Source organism: Erpetoichthys calabaricus, chromosome 1, assembly GCF_900747795.2.
Source record: "Erpetoichthys calabaricus chromosome 1, fErpCal1.3, whole genome shotgun sequence".
NCBI lineage: Eukaryota > Metazoa > Chordata > Cladistia > Polypteriformes > Polypteridae > Erpetoichthys > Erpetoichthys calabaricus.
Window position 1 is genome coordinate 113,663,969 of NC_041394.2, and position 22,604 is coordinate 113,686,572.

Consider the following 22,604-nt stretch of genomic DNA (forward strand, 5'->3'; position numbering starts at 1 on the left):
TTAGGCCTCCAAGAAATTTTTGTTGTTTAGCATCTTTCACAGTGTACATGTTCAAAATAATAGATAAATTTATAATATAATGCAGAACACAGTAAAGTACATAACCATACAACATCTGGGCATCTGCGTATGAATTGATGGCACAATCAGATCAGTTAGCTGCTAGTCAGACAAGGGAGTCATAACTGTCCCTCATTTTGTAAACTATATGCTCTTTCAGAGTAAGTTAGGATTGGAATTTGAACTTTCTTTCAGGATCATCACCTTGACCACTAAGCTGCTCTGCAGTCTTTTCTATACACGCTCCTTGTTGTGCATCCAGGGAATAATAAGCCCTTCATTTTCAAGGCAGGCTGCCAAGCCTGTTGCCTGGCAGAAAAAAGGAAACACCTACAGCAACAGCAAGCTCTTTGTACTTTCAGTTTCGCTTCTGTGAAAGCAAAAACTATCCGAAAGAAAGGGAAGCAGAAACAGACACAGGGAAAAGAAAAATGACAGCTGAAGCCGTATCTCAAAACCTCATCAAGATTCTCTGCTCTCATGGAGGCTCAATGGAGTATAAGATGCTGAAAGAGAAGTTCAAGGGACAGCCAAGAGAAACTCAGCAGCTCCTCTCTGAAATCCTCCAGGACAAGAGCAGGTTTGCCCTACGCCAGGGAGATCCAGGAAGCAGGCCAGAACGTGTGATTAGCCCTAACACTGTGGTGGCCGCTAAGACTGCAGTGCGCTTATGCAAAAAATACCCCAATGAGACCTGCCACAACTGTAGAGACCTTCACCTCTGCAAATTCTTTGTGTATGGCAGCTGCAGATATTCAAAGGAACAGTAAGAACTTTTACGCTTTTTTCAGTGTGTGTCACTGTGCAGGACTGTTTGTTTGTTACCAACTAAATATTTTGCTAAGATGTGTAACTTCCTATCTTGGTTTTGACAGTATGGGGGGTGAAGTTCATCATTGTAAAGAAACCATTATGAAGAATTAGACAAGTTTAAAACGGCTGTAGATGGGTTTTGACATGTTTAGCTGCATAATGCTGAAACACTCAATCAAATGCTGATCATGATAGTATGGCTCTGGTTTTATTACTTGACGGCAGTACACAGTCAGTTGTGTTTCGGCAGTACACAGTGTGTTTAGTCCGTTTTCAGTTTCTGGCTGGACTGCTTTCAATTTCAAGTGTAAATGCTCTACCTGTGACTGTATCAGCTTTATTTGGGTACTCAGGCTTTGTAACCCAGGCCAAAGGCATGTCCTGATTCACTACAGTAGACTGGTCCAGCATGACCGCCTTATGATGGAGGGACACCACGTCCAGGATTCGTTCCTGCCTGAAAATGCAGATTTAATAAATGGACGGTTGATTGACTCCTATGGATCAGATAATTTTGAAAGCTTGGGGTTCCAGTTAAATTTTTAAAAAGTGAATAAACATAAACTATGTAAATTTCTTTAAAAATAATTTTTCTCATCCTTGGCTCACTTTACATTCTTAGAAATGTAGTAAAGGGTTATGTGTTATGCAGAGCTTCAATAACTACAGAGGAGACCATTTGGTCCACCTCGGAGAATGCACATTTATGGGTTAGAAAATGGAATATAGCTGGTATTTAACATTTTAATATTAACATGCTGCTGTAGGCTGGCGCCCTGCCCAGAGTTTGTTTCCTGCCTTGTGCCCTGTGTTGGCTGGGATTGGCTCCAGCAGACCCCCGTGACCCTGTGTTCGGATTCAGCGGGTTGGAAAATGGATGGATGGATGGATATTAATTATTTAAAGTAAATAAATGGTTAAATGGTCCAGCAAAGAATTTCCTGCAGAGGTCAGAGTGGTTACACACAAAACCAAATACTCCAGAATGTCAGATGAAAAATTTAACTTTATCAATTGGAAGAAAATGGTACTGTCCAAAAACAAAACTTTTGTCCGTTATCAATTCCTGAATTACTCAAACCAGGTCAGTATGACAGGGGCAGAGAGTGTAACTGCGGCATTAGCACACAGAAGCACATCCCGACTCACTCATACCCAGCCAGTTCAGAGCTGCCAATTGGCCAAACATGCAGGTCTTTCAAATGAGGGGGGAAAACCATAGAACACCATTAAAAATATATATACTAATCAATAACATTTTAGAATAAGCATTTTAATTGAGGGGCGGCACGGTGGCAGCGCTGCTGCCTTGCAGTAAGGAGACCTGGGTTCGCTTCCCAGGTCCTCCCGGTGTGGAGTTTGCATGTTCTCCCCGTGTCTGAGTGGGTTTCCTCCGGGTGCTCCGGTTTCCTCCCACAGTCCAAAGACATGCAGGTTAGGTGCATTGGCGATCCTAAATTGTCCCTAGTGTGTGCTTGGTGTATGTGTATGTGTGCCCTGCCCGGGGTTTGTTTCCTGCCTTGCGCCCTGTGTTGGCTGGGATTGGCTCCAGCAGACCCCCGTGACCCTGAAGTTAGGATATAACGGGTTGGATAATGGATGGATGGATTTTAATTGAGGAAGCAGATTCTCTTCCCTCTTTTTTACTCAATTTATTTGTATTAATTTATTAATTTATATATTTACTTATTTTTACTATCTTAAAGTTTTACTCTGCTGGCCTACCTCTCTTTCTCATGGGTGGGGGTTGATTTGTAAAACTTGATTCATTTGTATGGAATGTTATTTGATTTTAATAAAATAAAAAAAAAACATATATATATATCCATCCATCCATTTTCCAACCCGCTGAATCCTAACTACAGGGTCACGGGGGTCTGCTGGAGCCAATCCCAGCCAACACAGGGCACAAGGCAGGAACCAATCCTGGGCAGGGTGCCAACCCACCGCAGGACTATATATATATATATATATATATATATATTAGACAAGTGGAAACCACTTGTACTTGCTAGGCCAAGAGGTGACTCTAAACGTCCTAAGATGAATAAGTGTGGGGTTATGTATCAGGGGACTCAGTGACGTACTGTTGTCCAATCCAGGGGTGGTTGCTTATGCTTGTGTTCTTATTTTTTTGCTTATTTATTGCATTTATTTTCCTTACAATAGGGAATTTAATAAAAAAAATACATTTTTATATATTTTTGTTTCTACCCCAACCTCATACTAATTTAAACAGATTAGAAAATAGACTGACGGATTTAGAGTTGCTATTTTTGCAGATGGCTTGTCATGGCTGCTTGAGCTGATATTCACCACCAATTTGGCTGATGCTGTAAGATGAGCATGGTGGGTCATTGTTCCACTCTCATTTCCTGTAATTTGAAAGGGGGAAATTTCTTCCTTCATAAAAATGCATTCCTCCAACTCTCACCCTTGGTGATCCTAAATTGACCCTAGTGTGTGGGTGTGTGTGTGCCCTGCGGTGGGCTGGTACCCTGCCCGGGATTTGTTCCTGCCTTGCACCCTGTGTTGGCTCGGATTGGCTCCAGCAGACTGCCGTGGCCCTGTGTTAGTATATAGCGGGTTGGACCATGACATGACATAACAAGTTTCACCCTATTTTAATAATTTAACTCATGATATAAAGCAAACAGCATTGCATTCACCTCTTACTTATTATAACAAGCTAGAAATTGCAATTCAATTAAAAATATATATGTGTTTTTGTCGTCATACCTTTTGTAAACGTGGTTTAATTTAAATGTTGTATATATGTTTTTATCTGGGGTATCCGTCCATTGGGCTGGCACCCTGCCCAGGGTTTGTTTCCTGCCTTGCGCCCTATGTTGGATGGAATTGGCTCCACCAGACCCCCGTGACCCTGTAGTAAGGATATAGCGGGTTAGATAATGGTTGGATGGATGGTATCCTTCCATTGTAATTCAAAAAATTTGTAAGTATTCTATTTATGTTTAAAAATATTTTCTTTGCATTACTTAATAATTTGTTGCTGCAATGTCACCCAGTAATGTGGTGAAGTGAGTAAGGGGTCCATGGCAGTTTGCAGATTTTAATAAATGAATACAGTATGGATCAGGCTTGGTGTGTGTGTGGGCTCCTGCTGTTGAGCAGGGTGGTCAGAGGATGTTCAGTGCAGAGGTGAGCAGATTGTTTGATTAGCTTGGCTGTTCCGCATCGGCACTGCGTGGGTCCTAATTAGGGCAGCGTGCCTGCAGAAGTATAAAGGGGAGCCTGAGGTGAACAATATAGAAAGATAGATGAAAAAGAAAGGATGAAAGAGAAAGAAAGAAGGTCAAAAGGAAAGAAAAAGAAATGGGAGGATTGTGGAAAAGTTGGTGTAGTATTGAGGAAGCAAGTAGTCGAGAATGCTGCCCTAGGTAGAGCGAGCAGATGGTGTTCACAGAGTAACTAGGAACAACCAATGGCTTCAGGAGATCTCACAGAATGCTAAGGGACAGTGGGGGCTCATGGGATCAATGCTGAACACCGAGGAACAGCAGTGAGGTCACAAGCAAATCAGATGAATGCCTGCGCTTGTCAGAATGCATCACATGCTGTTGAGTAGGCCGCATAGGTGTGCAGCAGTTACATGGTTTTAGAAGGAGGCATAGACACTCGTGAGTGGCTTTATCGACAAAGCATGACTTTTATTTTAACCTGTTTTTTAAACTTCTTTACTGGATTATTTATTTCTGATTTTATCTCCAAAGAATCCCTGTTTTTTAATGGTTATTTAATTATGTATTAATTATTATTCACTGCACCTATTATGAATACAGTTTGAGTTGGAATAAAAAGCATTGCACACTTTGCACCTACCAATGAGTATGGAATAAAGGGTTGCATGGAGACATTTTTATATTTCCATTAGGCTGGAATGCTTAAAACAAAACATTTGTGAAATTTATATAGATATATAACAAATACTCTATCCCAGTAACATTGAACAACCTTGAAAGTCTAATAAACCAAATACAGTTTCCATCATTCCCAGATGCCTGCAGTGGGTACACGCAGACCTTCAAAACTATTCTAGTTGTGCAAATTTACTTTTGTATGAGTTCATCTGCTTTGCAAGTCCTGTGTGACTTAGAAATCTTGAGGTAATGTCTGTGCAAACTACTGTTATATAATTTGGCAAACAAGATTATTCAGTGTAATACTGCAGTTATTAGAATATTTCTAATGACTTTATCTACTTTACCATTCATTTTCAAAGTCTGCTTCTTTTAAATTTAACCTCAAATATAGCTGACTGTCTTCAGCTGGGATGTGTATTTACAAATCTGTCATTCATTTATTAGACTATGACAATATGTCTTTTGTTATGCAAAAATATAAAAACAAGTGCACATTTATTTCTCCTCAAGATGCAGAAATATCCATGATATAAAGTCTGGCCACAATCTTCAAGTCCTGAAAAGATATGGTCTGCAAAATCTTGATGAACACCAGCTCAGTGCACTCCTGCTCCAGAATGATTCATCTCTCCTGCCTGAGGTGAGATATCTGATAAACTGGTGACATATATTTTCAAAAAGACGCTACTCCAATCCCAATGTGCCATTTAATTATTCTGACACTACACATGTGATACAAACATGAAGTCAATTCATTTTAAACACAGACATAGAGATGATTGAGCAGAGGGGGGCCACAATGCATCTCAAGAATGTGGAACACCACTAGACTTGACTATCTAAGCAGCTTTCCAATTCCAAATATCACAAATCATTGCTTCATCTCACTTCTACTTTATTTTCTGTTTATATTAATTAAACCTCTGTCTATCCTGCCTGCCAGACTGCCTTCACCTAACATATTCCCATGACTGAAGACTTAGCATTTTCTGAACTTTAACTCCAACCTTACACTTCTCAGTAATCTCCAGAGTCAATTCCAAGGTCCTATGTAATGTCCCATCTAGAGTAACCCTTACAAACTGAAGGAGACAGATTCCTGTCTTCCATTCTACCTCCAGACATCAAAGCCTAACCCTGCTTTCTTTGCAACCTAAATGATGTACACACAGACCAGAAGGTCAATGGTTGGGATCAGGCGTTATTTAGGTGAAAGGCTTTTGAGGGGCGAATCCCAATGGATTCTTTGCACATAGTACATTTGTATTATTGTATTAAAAGATTAACCTGGATTCCCACTTAATTTCTATGTTTAAATGTTGGAGTGTTCTTAACATTTCAGTATAACTTCAGGCACTATTACACAATCATTGTTTTCATAATTTGGAGAGATTTTTACTGTTCCATTTCAGATTTTTTTATTTTAAATAAAGTAAGATTTTCCGGTTCAGAATAATTCAGAATTCAATGCATTGTAAATTCAATAAAAAATGGATTACTGTACAAAGTAATATGTGGCAAAATTCTGAAAGAGTTTTATTAAAACAAACTATACCATAGACAATGCTGCCACCACACAATAACGCTTTTTTTGCAATCAATTTTTCTATTTCATTTAAGTGAGAAGTCAAGCAAAATGACACCTTTTATTGGCTAACTAAAAAGATTACAATATGCAAACTTTCAAGGCAACTTGAAGCCTGAAGAAGAGGCCTGAGTTGCCTCAAAAGCTTGCATATTGTAATCTTTTTCGTTAGCCAATAAAAGGTGTCATTCACAATGGCTAACACGGTACAACACCCAAGTACTATATTTCATTTAACAAAGTCAAAAATAAGTCACTATTTCAAAATATAAAACAATCACCATGTAAAATAAACCCACACACCTCAAGACCCTGATCCCAAGAGCTGTGGCTGTGCCAACCCATGATCCATAGAGTATCTGCATCACAAGTTCTTACACATAAAATATTTAACTGTGGAGGCAGAACAACACAACATTGATAAAATAAATAGAAGTATGGCAAGTACTTTATATATGGTAAAATATTTTGTTAATATATGTATAGTTCCATCTTCTGTTTTGATCGCCTCTAGACACCCTTCAAATAGTCTGATGCCCTTCTCCTATTGTGTATTACCAGTAAATTCAGTCTCCATGCCCTTAAAAGCTATATTCCCTTTAATACTGCATTCAATCTGATGACTTGAATTGATAAATCCTCTCTGTTGAGTTGTGTAATATTTACTGATTTCACTTTTGCAATTCCCCATTAAAATCCACTGGAACTGAGTGGTGTGATATTCATAGGTCTTTGTTTTTAAGGACTGAACATATACAAGTATGACTAGGATGTTTTTACAAAATTGCATGTTGTGAATATATGTACTCAGGTTAGGTGATTCTAAATTGTCCTTAGTGTGTGCTTGGTGTGTGTGTGTGTGTATGCCCTGCGGTGGGCTGACGCTCTGCCGGGGTTTGTTCCCTGCCTTGCGCCCTGTGTTGGCTGGGATTGGCTCCAGCAGACCCCTGTGACCCTGTAGTTAGGATATAGCGAGTTGGATAATGGATGGATGGATGAATATATGTACTGTATACATGAATAATTAGAAATGAAAATAAATTAAGTAATGTATCTGCATACTTTGATAGTAATTGTTGAGGATGCTATTTAATTCTGAATTTCATTACAGGTTTGTGTACATTACAACAAAGGAAGTGGGAAGTTTGGATCCTGTACATATCAGACAAGTTGTAGCAAGCTTCACATATGTCTGCACACCATGAGAGGAAATTGTAAATTTGGCAACAAATGTAACAGATCTCACAAATTTGATGGCGTTGCCTGGAAAATCCTGAAAGGTCGAGGTCTACCTGAAGAACGTATTTATCAACTACAGGAGATCTACCATAATATATTTATTATTAAAGACTGCAGAACTGCAGATGAGGAAAGTAAGTGCACATTATAATGAATGAACAAAGACATGTTGACAAAAACAAATAATTTGTATTGTTAATTATGAGGGAATGCAATTATATTTATAATTTTTGACCATGACTATACATTTTTAAATTCAGACATAGGTAAGTACAACACTATTACAATAAGTTTCATTTCATTATCAAATTTTGTTCAAAATTTCTAGATTCCTTTTATAATCTTGATGTTTTGGAAAATATAAAAATGTGTCAAAACACCGTGACCAATATTTGTTTATAAGCATTTTTTAGGTTGGCTAACATTTTCCAAGAGCACATTTTGGGGCTTGTGAATGATCCAGAAAATGGAATTTATTATTTACTTTGCATTTCTGAATTCCTAAGAAATGTTTTGGGAATATTAAAAGAGAATCCAAGATGTGCCATTCTGCAGTATTCACTATATGGTCTGGTGTGTTGTTTTACATTACTGAGCTAAGGTCTAAGCTAAGACAGGCTATGTTCTACATGTGCCTTAGGTCACTCTCCTCTAGGAGCTGGAAACCAAACATCTTATTGAGCACTAAGAAAATTCCTTTAGATTAGAATTTACCTTTGTGTGTCTTATGTACTGGCATGGTGACATCCCTATACTTCTGGAGCAATAGTTGTTTCTATACTTTTAGAACAAATTAAATAGTTTGGCAGCCCTTCCACGGTTTTCACCCTCTAAGACTGGTGATACCAATAAAATTATCTTGTAATAGGTTTTTCAGAGATGCAGCACATAGGGAATTAATGTGTTTGGCTGTCTAAAATGTTTTCCTGCCCATGAAAACATAATCAGTAGCATAAAATAAAGATTAATAGATGTGCATTCCCATTCTAATGATAGGCCGTTAGTAAAAAGTTGGGTGGATTAAGTGCCTTCATCATTAAACTGTCTCACCCCCTTTTGAAACCTCTTGTTTGCATTTTTCATGTTTTGTGTTTAAGGTAGGAGAGAGAAGAGCAAGATTTTGGTAGATGTTGGACACGGGAAAGAATATTGGCATTTTGTTTAAGAGTGGAAATTGGTTGCCGTTTTTCTCAGATGTGAGTGAGGAGGGGAGTTTGGCTGGAAGATTACTGCCATTTTGTCAGAGGTAGGGCAGAGGATGGAGGTTTGCCAGAGGGAAGATGACATTTTGGCAGAGGTGAGGAGGTTTGTTGGAGAGAGGAATGTATCCTAAAATGGAAATTGCATTCTGGCCCAGTCACTTAAAATACTTACAATGCATATACTAGAAATTACAGAAAAAAAATTAGAAATTATAGAAGGAGAAGTATTGCTTAGATTAACAAATAAAAAATCTCCAGGACCAGATAATACCTTCAATTTCTTAAAGAGGTCAGCGAGTACATATACTGTATAAACCATGGATACATATTTTAGGAAGTCGCTGTGCACTGGAGAAATTTTGAAGGACTGGAAAATGTCAGATATTATCCCCTTAGAGAAAAAGGGTGATCAGGCAGACCCAAGCAACTATAGGCCAGTAAGCTTAATGTGTATCACAGGAAAATTAATGGAAGGAATTATTACGGGTAAGATTGAGCAACATATGGCAAGAACAGGAGTTTTACTGACCAATCAGCATGGGTTCAGAAGAGGGATTATGTTTTACCAACATGCTGGAATTCTATAAGGAAGCAACAAAACGGTATGATCAAAGTGGAGCTTATGATATTATTTATCTTCACTTTCAAAAAGCATTTGATAAGAAGCCACATGAGAGGTTGGGCATCAAACTAAAAGGAGCGGGAGTTCAGGGTGATGTTTGTAGATGGGTGTAGAATTGGCTCAGGCACAGGAAACGGAGGGTTATGGTGCAAGGAACCCTATCAGAATTGGCTAAGAGTGGTGTTCCACAGGGGTCAGTGCTAGGGCCGCTGCTATTTTTAATATACTGTATATAAATGATTTGGATAGGAATATACAGTAAGCAACAAGCTGGTTAAGTTTGCAGATGATACCAAGATGGTGGATTGACAGATAATCTGGAATCTGTTGAATCATTACAGAAGGATTTGGACTGCATACTGGCTTGGGCAGATTTGTGGCAGATGAAATTTAATGTCAGTAAATGTAAAGTTATACACATAGGAAGTAAAAATGTTAGGTTTGAATACACAATGGAAGGTCTGAAAATTGAAAGTTCACATTATGGATTTAAGAGTCATAGTTGACTCCACGCTATCAACTTCTAGGCAAAGTTCAGAAGCCAATAAAAAGGGTAACAGAATGTTAAGTAATATAGCACGACGTATGGAGTACAAGTCCAAGGAGGTTATGCTCAAGCTTTATAATGCACTGGTGAGGCCTCTTTTGGAGTACGGTGTACAGTTTTGGTCTCCAGGATAGAAAAAAGACATAGCAGTGGTAGAAAAAGCCCAGAGATGAGTGACTAGGCTGATTTCAGGGCTACAGGGGATGAATTATGAATAAAGATTAAAAGAGTTGTGCCTTTTCAGTTTAAGCAAAAGAAGATTAAGAGGTGACATGATTGAAGTGTTTAAAAATTATGAAGGGAATTAGTACAGTGGATCGAGACTGTTATTTTAAAATGAATTCATCAAGAACACGGGGACACAGTTGGAAACTTAAGGGTAAATTTTGCACAAACATTAGGAAGTTTTCTTTACACAGAGATCCATAAACACTTGGAGCAAGCTACCAAGTAGTATAGTAGACAGTACAACTTTAGGGACTTTTAAAACTAGACTTAATGTTTTTAGAAGTATTAAGTGGATAGGACTAGGAAGCTTTGTTGTGCTGAATGGCCTGTTCTCAGCTAGATTGTTCTAATATTCTAATATTCATTTTAATACTGACCACAAAAGAGTGGGACAGTAAAGAAAAAGTACAAATTCTAAGCAAGCAAAAGTTAAATATATAAAAATATAAATGTATGAATAAGATATTGTAGGCAGAAATGGATCAAATGTGAAACTCCCCCAATCCTGGAGAGAAGCGAGAGAAAAATTGAAATGTTAAAATTGAGGTGAAAATAATCCATGTTGGATGGGTTTAAACTCCTGATATTCAAGAACAAGGTACTTTGCCATTACTGACGCATATTAGCTAGAACTGTATTTGTTTCCAGGGAGAAATTTGTCCTTTTTCAGAAGCTCTTTAAAAAGAATTAAATACTATACAGTAAATAGATGGATAAATATATATATATATACAGTCATATGAAAAAGTTTGGGAACCCCTCTCAGCCTGCATAATAATTTACTGTACTTTCAACAAAAAATATAACAGTGGTATGTCTTTCATTTCCTAGGAACATCTGAGTACTGGGGTGTTCTCGGAACAAAGATTTTTAGTGAAGCAGTATTTAGTTGTATGAAATTAAATAAAATGTGAAAAACTGGCTGTGCAAAAATGTGGGTCCCCATGTAATTTTGCTGATTTGAATGCATGTAACTGCTCAGTACTGATTACTTGCAACACCAAATTGGTTGGATTAGCTCGTTAAGTCTTGAACTTCATAGACAGGTGTGTCCAATCATGAGAAAAGGTATTTAAGGTGGTCAATTGCAAGTTGTGCATCCCTTTGACTCTTCTCTGAAGAGTGACAGCATGGGATCCTCAAAGCAACTCTCAAAAGATCTGAAAACAAAGATTGTTTAGTATCATGGTTTAGGGGAAGGCTACAAAAAGCTATCTCAGAGGTTTCGTTTCAACGGTAAGGAATGTAATTAGGAAATGGAAGGCCACAGGCACAGTTGCTGTTAAACCCTGGTCTGGCAGGCAAAGAAAAATAGAGGAGCGGCATATGCGCAGGATTGTGAGAATGGTTACAGACAACCCACAGATCACCTCCAAAGACCTACAAAAACATCTTGCTGCAGATGGTGTATCTGTACATCGTTCTACAATTCAGCACAATTTGCACAAAGAACATCTGTATGGCAGGGTGATGAGAAAGAAGCCCTTTTTGCACTCACGCCACAAACAGAGTCGCTTGTTGTATGCAAATGCTTATTTAGACAAGCCAGATTCATTTTGGAACAAAGTGCTTTGGACTGATGAGACAAAAATTGAGTTATTTGGTCATAGCATAAAAGCGCTTTGCATGGCGGAAGAAGAACACTGCATTTCACGAAAAACACCTGCTACCTACTGTCAAATTTGGTGGAGGTTCCATCATGCTGTGGGGCTGTGTGGCAAGTTCAGGGAATGGGGCCCTTGTTAAAGTCGAGGGTCACATGAATTCAACCCAATATCTACAAATTCTTCAGGATAATGTTCAAGCATCAGTCACAAAGTTGAAGTTATGCAGGGGTTGGATATTCCAACAAGACAATGACCCAGAACACAGTTCAAAATCTACAATGGCATTCATGCAGAGGCAGAAGTACAATGTTCTGGAATGGCCGTCACAGTCCCCTGACTTGAATATCATCGAAAATCTATGGCATTATTTGAAGCAGGCTGTCCATGCTCGGCAGTCATCAAATTTAACTGAACTGGAGAGATTTTGTATGGAAGAATGGTCAAAAATACCTCCATCCAGAATCCAGACACTCATCAAAGGCTATAGGAGGTGTCTAGAGGCTGTCATATTTGCAAAAGGAGGCTCAACTAAGTATTGATGTAATATCTCTGTTGGGGTGCCCAAATTTATGCACCTGTCTAATTTTGTTATGATGCATATTGCATATTTTCTGTTAATCCAATAAACTTTTCCATGTGACTATATATATATATATATATATATATATATATATATATATATTTTCAGCTGGAGATCCACAGGGGAGAAGAAAGCCGAATCCTGGTTATCAAATGAGAACGCCATCAACAGACACTTGGACATAAATCCAGCATATGCAAACTTAAGAAGAACATATTCATAATAAATTCACTGTACACCCAATGCCCACACCCTCCTGATCACACTGACTTAATCACCTCCCCCGACCACGTAATTTTTTGCTATATATTGCCTTTGATTCTTGTAAGTCTAAGCATTATCCTCTGATGAAGACCCCTGGCAGGGGTTGAAAGCTCAGGAATAAAAACTACTTTATGATACATGATTCATTTTTCTCCCTTTGTGGATCTCCAGCTGCAAATATGTAAACTGTATCACAGACCTTCTCTTCCATATATATATATATACAGTCATATGAAAAAATTTTGGGAACCCCTCTTAATTCTTTGGATTTTTTGGATTGTCTTTGGATATATATACACACACCAGAATGACTGAAAAGGAAGAAAATTAAAAAGAAAGGAAAACTCCTTACTTGGCTGTCACAGTGAGGCATTATGCAGACATATTGCTGTCGGTATGAAGCAGTGTTTCGTGACACACTCCTGCTGAATAATTTGTTGGCTGAAAGTCCTCAGTGTTACGTGTGTCAGAGAGAGGATGTACAGCCTGGTTCATAATTGCTCTCTGTTTTAATTTTCTCCTTTGCTACTGCCTCCATGGGTAGAGTGCATCCCACAAAAGAACCTGCCCTTTTAATTAGCTTGTTGATTTGGTGAGCCTCTCTTGAAGTGAAGGATTAGTGATTATGGTAAATTTTCATCAGTGTTTAGTTACATAATAGATCCATTATTTGTTTTCTTGTGTTTTTAAAAGGTTGCAAGATTCGCTCAAGAGAGTCTTCTGTAAGTTCTAACAGTGAAGGTGACTCTGATGAAATCTGTCTCTACTACATCTCAAAATACTGCAGCTTTAAAGGTATGATTAATTTCTGTAGATATGTGAGATGCCAAGGCTGTAAGCTGAATTCAGAACTGTTGTAATCTTGGGATTCACGTTTAAAAAAAAAAAAAAACTCAAACCACACCAGAACACTTCTAGTAGGTGTAGCTCTAAAACTCAAAAAGGTCTAGGACTTGTATGCTCAGAAAGGTGAAAATCCCAGGCCTAAAGAAGCAAATCTAAAATGTTTATAAGTTTAACTTAGCAGCTCCTTTCTGCCAGGACTTTTTGTTTGTGTTTAATTCATTCTGGTTTAATATTTTGTCATTATTACTCTTTTTTAGTAAGTGTCACAATTGTGAAATTGCACTAGAAACTAATTTTAACATCAATTTCGTGAAATTGCATGTAAAATGAAGCTTGGCTATTTCTCTTTATACTAATTTTAAGCATGTACAGATACCCAAGTCTGGCTAATAATGATTTTCTTAGACATATAAACATTTTTGACCAATTTTTCCTCCAACCCTGACTTTTCATGGACACATTGGGGCTTCAGGTGTCTCAGTCTTTGGCTAGGCTGTCTCAGACTTTTTCAAGATGAACTTCTATCAAAGAAGCTAAATATTCAACCACTTCCCTTAGACAGATCCCCCCAATAACAAACATCAGCACTGATCATCCCTATTTCATGGTCAGTTTTTACTGGAATTACATTTTAATGTTCTCAGCATTCCAGAGTGACTGTAAGAGGTGGCAGCGGTGTTGACAGATATTGGAATCAAGAGATATCATGAAATCACAAATTTCAAGCCAAGAGTCAGAACCAAAAAGAATAACAGTTAAGCAGACAGTGCTCAGGACATGTTTCAAGAATCATTGTCAGGAAACATTGTGGGAAAGTTTTGTAACCAAAAAATATAAAGGAACTCGTAACCAGAGCCCAAATTATAATTCACAGTCAAAAAGCAGAGCAAAAAAATATGTGTCATCAGTATTTCAAAAATAACAAAGAATGAGTGCAAAATAGAGGTGACCACGAGATTCTGTGACCACTAAATAAATTCTATGGGTGAAGAAGATACAGGTATTATAAAAAATCAACAACTAAAGACCTAAACATAATACATTTTTCATATTGTTATTTTACAGTAAGCCTGCATTTAGTATATTCTGGTACTGACTGGCTATGCCTTTTCTCGAGATTGATATTCACTAAAGAAGCCAAATATCTATTCATTCCTTCAAATTTCTTTTGACATTGTTAACTACGAGAATATGTCACTTGAAAACATACTTTTTAGTTTTACTATGGCCTGAAAATTTGATACATTTAGGGTAAAAAACACTGTGGCCAATAACCAGTTGTGTGTAACAGCCATGTTGCAGAAAAAGGTTACTGCTTATTCTGCTTTAGGTTCCACAGAATGTCCTGCCCACATGGTTTCTTCCTTTCAAATTCTCCTGAAAATAAAGAAATGTTACAATTGTCAGTCAAACCACCATTATCAATCATATCCATTCCTCCATTTACTTATGATTTCATAAATCTTTTCAATATAAGGTTAAGACTGTTGTTTTACTGTCAGTATAGTAGGTAGCAAAGAGCCTGTTGTAGGTAAAATGGAGAGGTTCAGTCAAGATTGTGGCATAAATAAGAATTTGACCTGGATACAGCAACAAAGACTAAAACATCTACCAATTATAAAAGCATATGATAAAATTGGGGCGGCATGCTGGGTTGGCTTTCCGGGTCCTCCCTGCGTGGAGTTTGCATGTTCTCCCTGTGTCTGGGTGGGTTTCTTCCCACAGTCCAAAGACATGAAGGTTAGGTGCATTGGCAATCCTAAATTGTCCCTAGTGTGTGCTTGGTGTGTGGGTGTGTGTGTGTGTGTGTCCTGCGGTGGGTTGGTTCATGCCTTGGATTGGGTCATGCCCTGTGCCCTGTGTTGGCTGGGATTGGCTCCAGCAGACCCCCGTGACCCTGTGTTCGGAATCAGCGGGTTGGAAAATGGATGGATGGATAGATGGATGATAAAATTGTTTCCTTGGTACTTAACCAATAAGACATTATAAAAAATGGTTTTCCCCTGATGGACACATTTTTTCTGTTTGCAAGTTCTGTGATCGCCATTGCTATCAAATGATTACTCTTCTTAATTTTCATTTCATTTATCTACAGAAAAGTGCATGAATGTTCATTTCCACCTTCCATACAAATGGGAAGTGTTTGATGGTCACAGCTGGTCTGAAATCATTAATATGGAGCAAGTTGAAAAAGATTTTTGCAACCCAGAAAACACAGTAAGGTATGTAGGTAGTAAAATATTACTACTTGCATATTTCCTGTATCCGAGTAATTCTGTAATCATTAGTTCCCATCACATTTTTCAGATATGTCAATCTGTTATTGTATAGTATTAGCAGTGTAGAGAAAAGAATTAATTACTGAATTCATGTAATTTATAACTGACATTTATTCAGTATATTCAGTGTGTATCTCATGCAATGTAGCTTATTAGCTCGCTAACGGGATTTTAATGCACAAAGATGTTGGTTCAATTTGTCATTACATCCTGCGGCCTGAGTTGCCTCGAAAGCTTGCATATTGTAATCTTTTTAGTTAATAAAATAAAAGGTAAAAATAATAATAATAAACAATAAAAGGTGTCATTTTGCTTGGCTTTTTCTACATTCATAATGGCTAACACCCTAGTACTTCAATTTGTCATGAAGCCAAATGCAGAATTTTTTGCACTTTGTGAAGCATCAAGAAGAACATATAACCTTTGTGAAACCCTAATGTAAATGAAATGGTAACCTTGATATTACAGTTTTTCTAAACAAATCTCCCCGAAGGACACTTGAACAAGATCCACACATTCTCTTCTAGAATGACGTGCCAGTGCCCTCCTTCTGAGCCCAACATGCTGGATTAGCTGGCATCTCCCACATATCTACGCCTCACTGAACCAAGCCCCCAAAAGTCCAACATAAAGCAACACTTACATTGTTGTGGCCATCATTTTTAAAATGGAAATTGTATTTAACCCTTTTCATTTATAAAATTAAACACAAGTTTAAAGGAAATTACAGTAGGTGTTTAAAACCTAATGAATCTCACAAAGCACCTGTATTTGCTGTTGAAGGTACTCTCAAACACCTTCTTCCTGCCGCTCTTCATGCATTTTGAGGTGCCTGTTAAATGACTTTATTTGTACCAAAATTTTCCTTACTCTTGTCATCGACAGGTAGATTATATTAGACTTTGAAACAAATAAACAACTGTATCACATCCACCATTCAAATAAATAACGGCACTACAGTGTAATCAAAATCATCAGGCCAAATCCAAACAACTTACATTTCAGCTACTCTCATCCCTTAAGGTACCACTTTATCCCCTTCCTTCACAGCTATCTTCACTGCTGTGACAGTATAGATCTATTCCATAACATTAAGTAGATCTCTGATCATAGATGCATGTGAGTGATTCAGAGATTAAGAAAAAGCACCAGACAAGCTCATAGAAATATGCAAAGGTCAAACATTAACAACACATCCACATCAAGACAAAGGGCAACTCCAAACTCAAAGTTAAAGCACTCTTAATTATTTCCTGATTTATATACCTTGAAGATACTCCAGTAAATAAATATTAAACATCCTCCCATATTAAACCAAGCCCAGATGTTTGCTTAATGTGGTGTTCATCTCTAAATAATCTGGCACACCTTTGCTTGTACACATACAGTAAGTGACGTCAGTTACATCTCCAGCAGCTGCTTTGATAACATAGTGTAATGGATTTTACTGGATAAACATTAAGATCTCATTTATTTTTTAATTAATATAAATCTAAATATATACATTATTAAAACATTTGTGCTGTAATGTTATTTTGTGTTTTGTTATGAGTGTGACTATATTATTTTATAAATGTTAAGGCTGTAGCCATTACATGATGAATTCAGTGATGTGCAAGTGACGTCACAATGCAGAGAGTATAAAAGATGATGACAAACAGCAGTCGGCATCCCCTTATTGGATTAAAAGAACATTTAAAGTCTTCTTCAATTCTTAAAAACAAAGTTTGCCCAGTCCATTTACAACCTTATTTTGCTACTTTCAAATTTAATTTTTGAAACTTCGTTATTTTGATGATCAACATTTTTGGCTTGATTTTGAACATGGCCTGCACTTTGACAACAGTTCTGCTAATTTCTGTTCTTACAATTTGTGTTTCGTTACATATAGGAGTTGGTGAAATCTCTGGAAAGTGACACTAAATGAACACTGAATTGATAAATTGATTATTAAGCAAATACTGAAAACAAAATAATAATTTTATAATAGTGTTATTTTTACCCAGGACCATTAAAATTAAAGAAGAAAATGTCATGCTCATTAATAAGGTATGGGGAGTGGCAGAGATGCAGATCAGTTTAAAGGAAGTGACAAAAAACTGTGTCCGTTGTAGCTTGGACAAATATATGGAGTAACAGCTAGCTAAAACACCAAAAACAAAGCACAGCCTAAAATCAGAAACCAGAACGAAGCAAAGATTCAAACCTTATTTACATGTTTATTCTCTGGATTTGTTTAAAAGTTGTTTTTTTTTTTTTTGTCGTTAATAATTAAAAACAATCATGTGCTTTTTAGTTGAAAACTTTGGATGTCACATGTATGGACAATCCGTACCCTCATAGTTAGCAATGCACGCCATTTCTATGGGCAATTTTGTGGCACCTATGCAGAAAAAGAAATGAATAATAAAATAAAATGATTCTTTACAAGCATTAAATCTACAAACTCCTCACTTATCAAATGCCTAACAAAAGGGAAGAGTGGTCAATGGAAACAGCCTAAAAAGGTTGTCACAGTGAGATGGCTAGAATGTTGTTTTTGTGTTTTACAGTATGTCCTCCCTTATTTTGTAATTATTTAAGTATTTACATATAACCAGTAACCTGCCAAAAAGCCAAGATGTGTTTATGATTTACCACTGCAGGTTATGTGACTAGTTGGACTATGATGAAAAAAGTTGGAGTATTCCACTACTAACATTAGTTGAATATGAAAATAACTAAAATTGGTGTTATGTTTTTTTAGTTCTGGTTCTCCATCTGTTGACTATCAAAATATGACCACCGGGCTTGCCAAAGTGCGCCGTTTGTCCACTGTGTCCTCTCTAACTAAGAAACTTCACTTCAATCTAACAACTAAGTGGATCTGGTACTGGAAAGATGAATTTGGAAAATGGATAGAATATGGGAAACAAGTGAGTCAGAAAAGTTTTGATTTCTTTAAAGTTGACTGGATGCAGTTTACGTGCACCAGATAATCTTTAAATAGCATGTCACAATTTATATAAATAAGAACTTCTACCACACTGTTATGCTGAACCCTCTCTCTGTGCAGGCTTGCTTCTTGTCTGATGTCCATGTTTAACATGAATTTTGTTTCTTATAGTTAGCATTACACAAGGTAGTGCTCTGGCATAGGACATCCCTTAGATTGGAGTTACATTTTGGAACAAACATTTTCAAGTGTTTTTATCTCCCTGGTTTACTCTGTCCCTGGGCCTTTGCTTTGTTCATCAGCATTCTTTTTGGTAGAAATTCCCCTGTACTAAACACTGTCAGTGTAACAATTTGTTTTGGCCAAATATAGCAATAACGTTTTCAAACTCTAATCAGACTACTTAGTATTAAAGAGGCCAGTCAACTGATATCACATGCAGGAAATCCAGAGGGTAAACTAACAAAGTAACAAAGCCCCAAATGTATGTGCAGATTAGTATTATTGGAAGATGACTACACATCATATACTTTTCTTTAAGTGCTTTAAAGGTATTATGTGAGGATAGCACAGCAGTTAGATCTGCTGCCTCATGAATCCAAACTTGGCTGTTTGTGTGTCATTTTCACTTTTCCAGAGTTTTGCTCTAGATATAGCTACAGATGGTCCCTACCTTGTGGCCAGTATTGTAAGGATTTGCTCTGACCCCTCACAGCCCTAAACTGGATTAAAGGGGATTGAGAAACGTACTGTGTTACTTTATGTAACCTATTGTATGATTTCCTCGCAACCCTAACCTGCAATAAGTGCGTTTGGGGACTTTAACTCAAAAAGGTTTATTGTTGAGGATTTCTGAGATTCATTCATATTATTATACACAGGTGACTACACATCATCTTTCATCAGTCACATCAGATGACTTGGAGGAAAAATTCCTTGCCAATAGTGATGATTGTGTGACCTTCATTGCTGGACAGCATGAATACACTCTCAGCTTTAAAGGTATTTTGACTTTACTGAAAGAGTTTATATACAGTATACCCTTTGTGAAAGGGACGCTACATATAACACCCGACCCAGCACAGACTTGACACTGAGGCACGTGTAAAACTCAACAAAAGACTTTTATTTCTTTCTTCAGCTGGAGGGCACGTCTTCATCGTGAACCCTCCAGCCACAACACAGTCCCAAGCACAGTAACACAAACCACAACTCTTCTCTCTTTCACCCCCACTCCTCCACAGCTTTGTCCTCCTTCCACCCAACTCTGGCCGCTAAGTGGTGGTCGCTGGCCTTTTTTATAGCCCACCTGGAAGTGCTCCAGGTGCTTGATCACCTGTTCCTGATTGCACTTTTGGGCGGGGTTGTAGAGTTGTCCAGGCCGGCTCAGGAACCCATGCAGCACCCCCTGGTGTCCACCACAGATCCCAACAGACCTGTGGAGAACTCCATCTCCCATGGAGCCCTGTGGGAAACTGAGGCACTATCGTCAACCAGGGAGGCTGCCACCAAGTGTCCCGGGGGAGGTACTGAGGAACCCGTGGCTGCTCCCCCAGAACATAAGTAGAAGGGGAGTCCCGGCCGGCCATGGGACCCGGTTGCTCGCCACACCTTTTAAATATTCTACAGTGGCTCACTAGGAATGAGTTGTTTGCCCTGAGTAGGTTTAGCTGCCCATCTAAGTAACGTTCTTTCTTAAACTTGGTGCTTTTCAAATAGGCATTAGTTCCTCATAGCTCTGTACTGGAATATGTAGATTCAGAAAAAAAAATGGAAAAAATATTTTATATCTGGAAATCATTCCATAAAAGGATCTCCTTTTGTTTTACAGTATACTAACAGTAAACCAACCATCAACATATACAAGAGAGCACAAAAACAAAAACAGAGGAGCAATGGCCCCACAAAAAATGATGAAATGGCAGGGTGATAGATAGATAGATAGATAGATAGATAGATAGATAGATAGATAGATAGATAGATAGATAGATAGATAGATAGATAGGCTATTAAAAAGTATTCACTACCTTGTAAGTTTTCATCTTTCATTAATATACATCACTGAATTGCAATGGATTAAATTTGGCATTTTTGATATTGACCAACAGAAAAAAACACTCATTAATGTCAAAGTTAAGATATATTTGCAAAGTGATCTAAATTATTGTTGTATAACAAATACAATTTGAAAATGACCAGGGGGTGAATACTTTTTATAGACACTGTAGATTGTATATTATTTTTCCCAAGGAGGAAATTTAGTTTTTTAACTGAAGCTTAAGAAATCCATCCATCCATCCATTTTCCAACCTGCTGAATCTGAACACAGGGTCACAGGGGTCTGCTGGAGCCAATCCCAGCCAACACAGGGCAGGAACCAATCCCAGGCAGGGTGCCAACCCACCGCAGGACACACACAAACACACCAAGGCCAATTTAGAATCACCAATCCACCTAACCTACATGTCTTTGGACTGTGGGAGGAAACCGGAGCGCCCAGAGGAAACCCACACAGACACAGGGACAACATGTAAACTCCACGCAGGGAGGACCCGGGAAGTGAACCCGGGTCTCCTAACTGCGAGGCAGCAGCGCTACCACTGTGCCACCGTGCCGCCCCAGCTTAAGAAATATTACAAAAAATACCAACCATCCACCTCAAACATGCACGATTAAAAAAATAGAAGAAAACTTCTGACTTGGCTAAAGATAAAAAAGCAGTCTCAGTGAGACATTATGCAGGCGTATTGCAGTTGCTATAAAGGAGCCCCAGTAGCGTTTCTTGACAGACTTCGGATGAATAATTCATTGGCCAATGTTACCAAGTGAGTGATATACTAAATATTTATGTCTGTACTTTACAAATCAATGTCTAATAAAAGTTGACTTCAAAAACCTTCATCAAATGTTATCCATAACACAGCAAATGAAAGATACCACATTTCTGTCATTTCTCAACATTCTGCCACTGCTTATGTGTTTGAGTGAAATAATTTGTATGTATTTATTTACTGATTTATTCATTTTGGGATCAATATTTTCATACAGATATGACCCAGCAAAACCAGAAACACAAAACAAAAAGAGAAGTCAGGAGAAGACCACGATTTATTTCTCAATTAGATGTGGAGAAGATCAAACGGTATACAGATCCTGCTCTACCTGTATTTACTAAGAGAAGACATCAAATGTGTAACAAATTCAGTGATCAGTGCCTGAACAAATCACTTGTGTTGTTATACTTAATCATTTCTTTGGTAGTAACAGTAGTTAGTTATTATCACATGTAGAGAGAACTGTGAAATTCTTACTTGGGTAGTTTGTCCCATGTGTAATACATCACTACTCTCCAACATCATGATAAATAAGACTGGATTAAAATAATCAATCAGTGTACTTAAAAAAAATAGTTGGAAGGCGACAACAAACACAGAAGAAAAAGAAGTAGCGTAATGCTCCAGGATTAACTGTAGTTACGATATTGAATATTAATGTACAATTTTGGGCAGACAACTCAATGATGCAGTGTTTAGTGTTGCTGCCTCGTGGATCTAACATCCACAGATGGTCTGCCCATGTCTAGATCAGTTTTCCTCCAGGTACTCTGGTTTTCCCCCCCCACAGCCTTAAAGGTGTGCAGCTAAAGTTAATTAGCAACTCTAAACTGGCTGCAGTGTGGTGTGTAAGTGAGCCCTACGATGGACTGACTCCTGCCTTATGCACCAATGCTGCCAGGATAGACTCTTGCCCTTTGTGGCGCTGGATTCAATTAGGCAGGCTTTATAATGTTATATTATAAACAGTTTATTTGTAGTTATATGCAGTTTACACAAAGTAGTCATTGCAGCATATTAATTGCCATACTATACCTAAAATAAGTTAATTTCTGAGCAGTGCCACTTCCACACAGTTC

The 22,604-nt window shown here is 37.9% G+C and overlaps 1 protein-coding gene across 3 annotated transcripts in view; it reads left to right on the top strand.

Moving 5' to 3' along the window:
* Positions 1–408: 408 nt before the first annotated feature.
* Positions 409–22,604, top strand: part of LOC114654650 (protein mono-ADP-ribosyltransferase PARP12-like) — a 41,155-nt gene continuing 18,959 nt past the window's right edge. For all 3 annotated transcript variants that reach the window (XM_028805314.2, XM_051929454.1, XM_028805323.2), the window contains exons 1-8: positions 409–826; positions 5,268–5,397; positions 7,454–7,715; positions 13,325–13,426; positions 15,573–15,699; positions 18,503–18,671; positions 19,573–19,693; positions 21,740–21,833. In XM_028805314.2, coding sequence (XP_028661147.1) covers positions 492–826; positions 5,268–5,397; positions 7,454–7,715; positions 13,325–13,426; positions 15,573–15,699; positions 18,503–18,671; positions 19,573–19,693; positions 21,740–21,833 — 1,340 coding nt within the window. In that variant the 5' untranslated portion in view covers positions 409–491. The remainder of the gene's footprint in view (positions 827–5,267; positions 5,398–7,453; positions 7,716–13,324; positions 13,427–15,572; positions 15,700–18,502; positions 18,672–19,572; positions 19,694–21,739; positions 21,834–22,604) is intronic.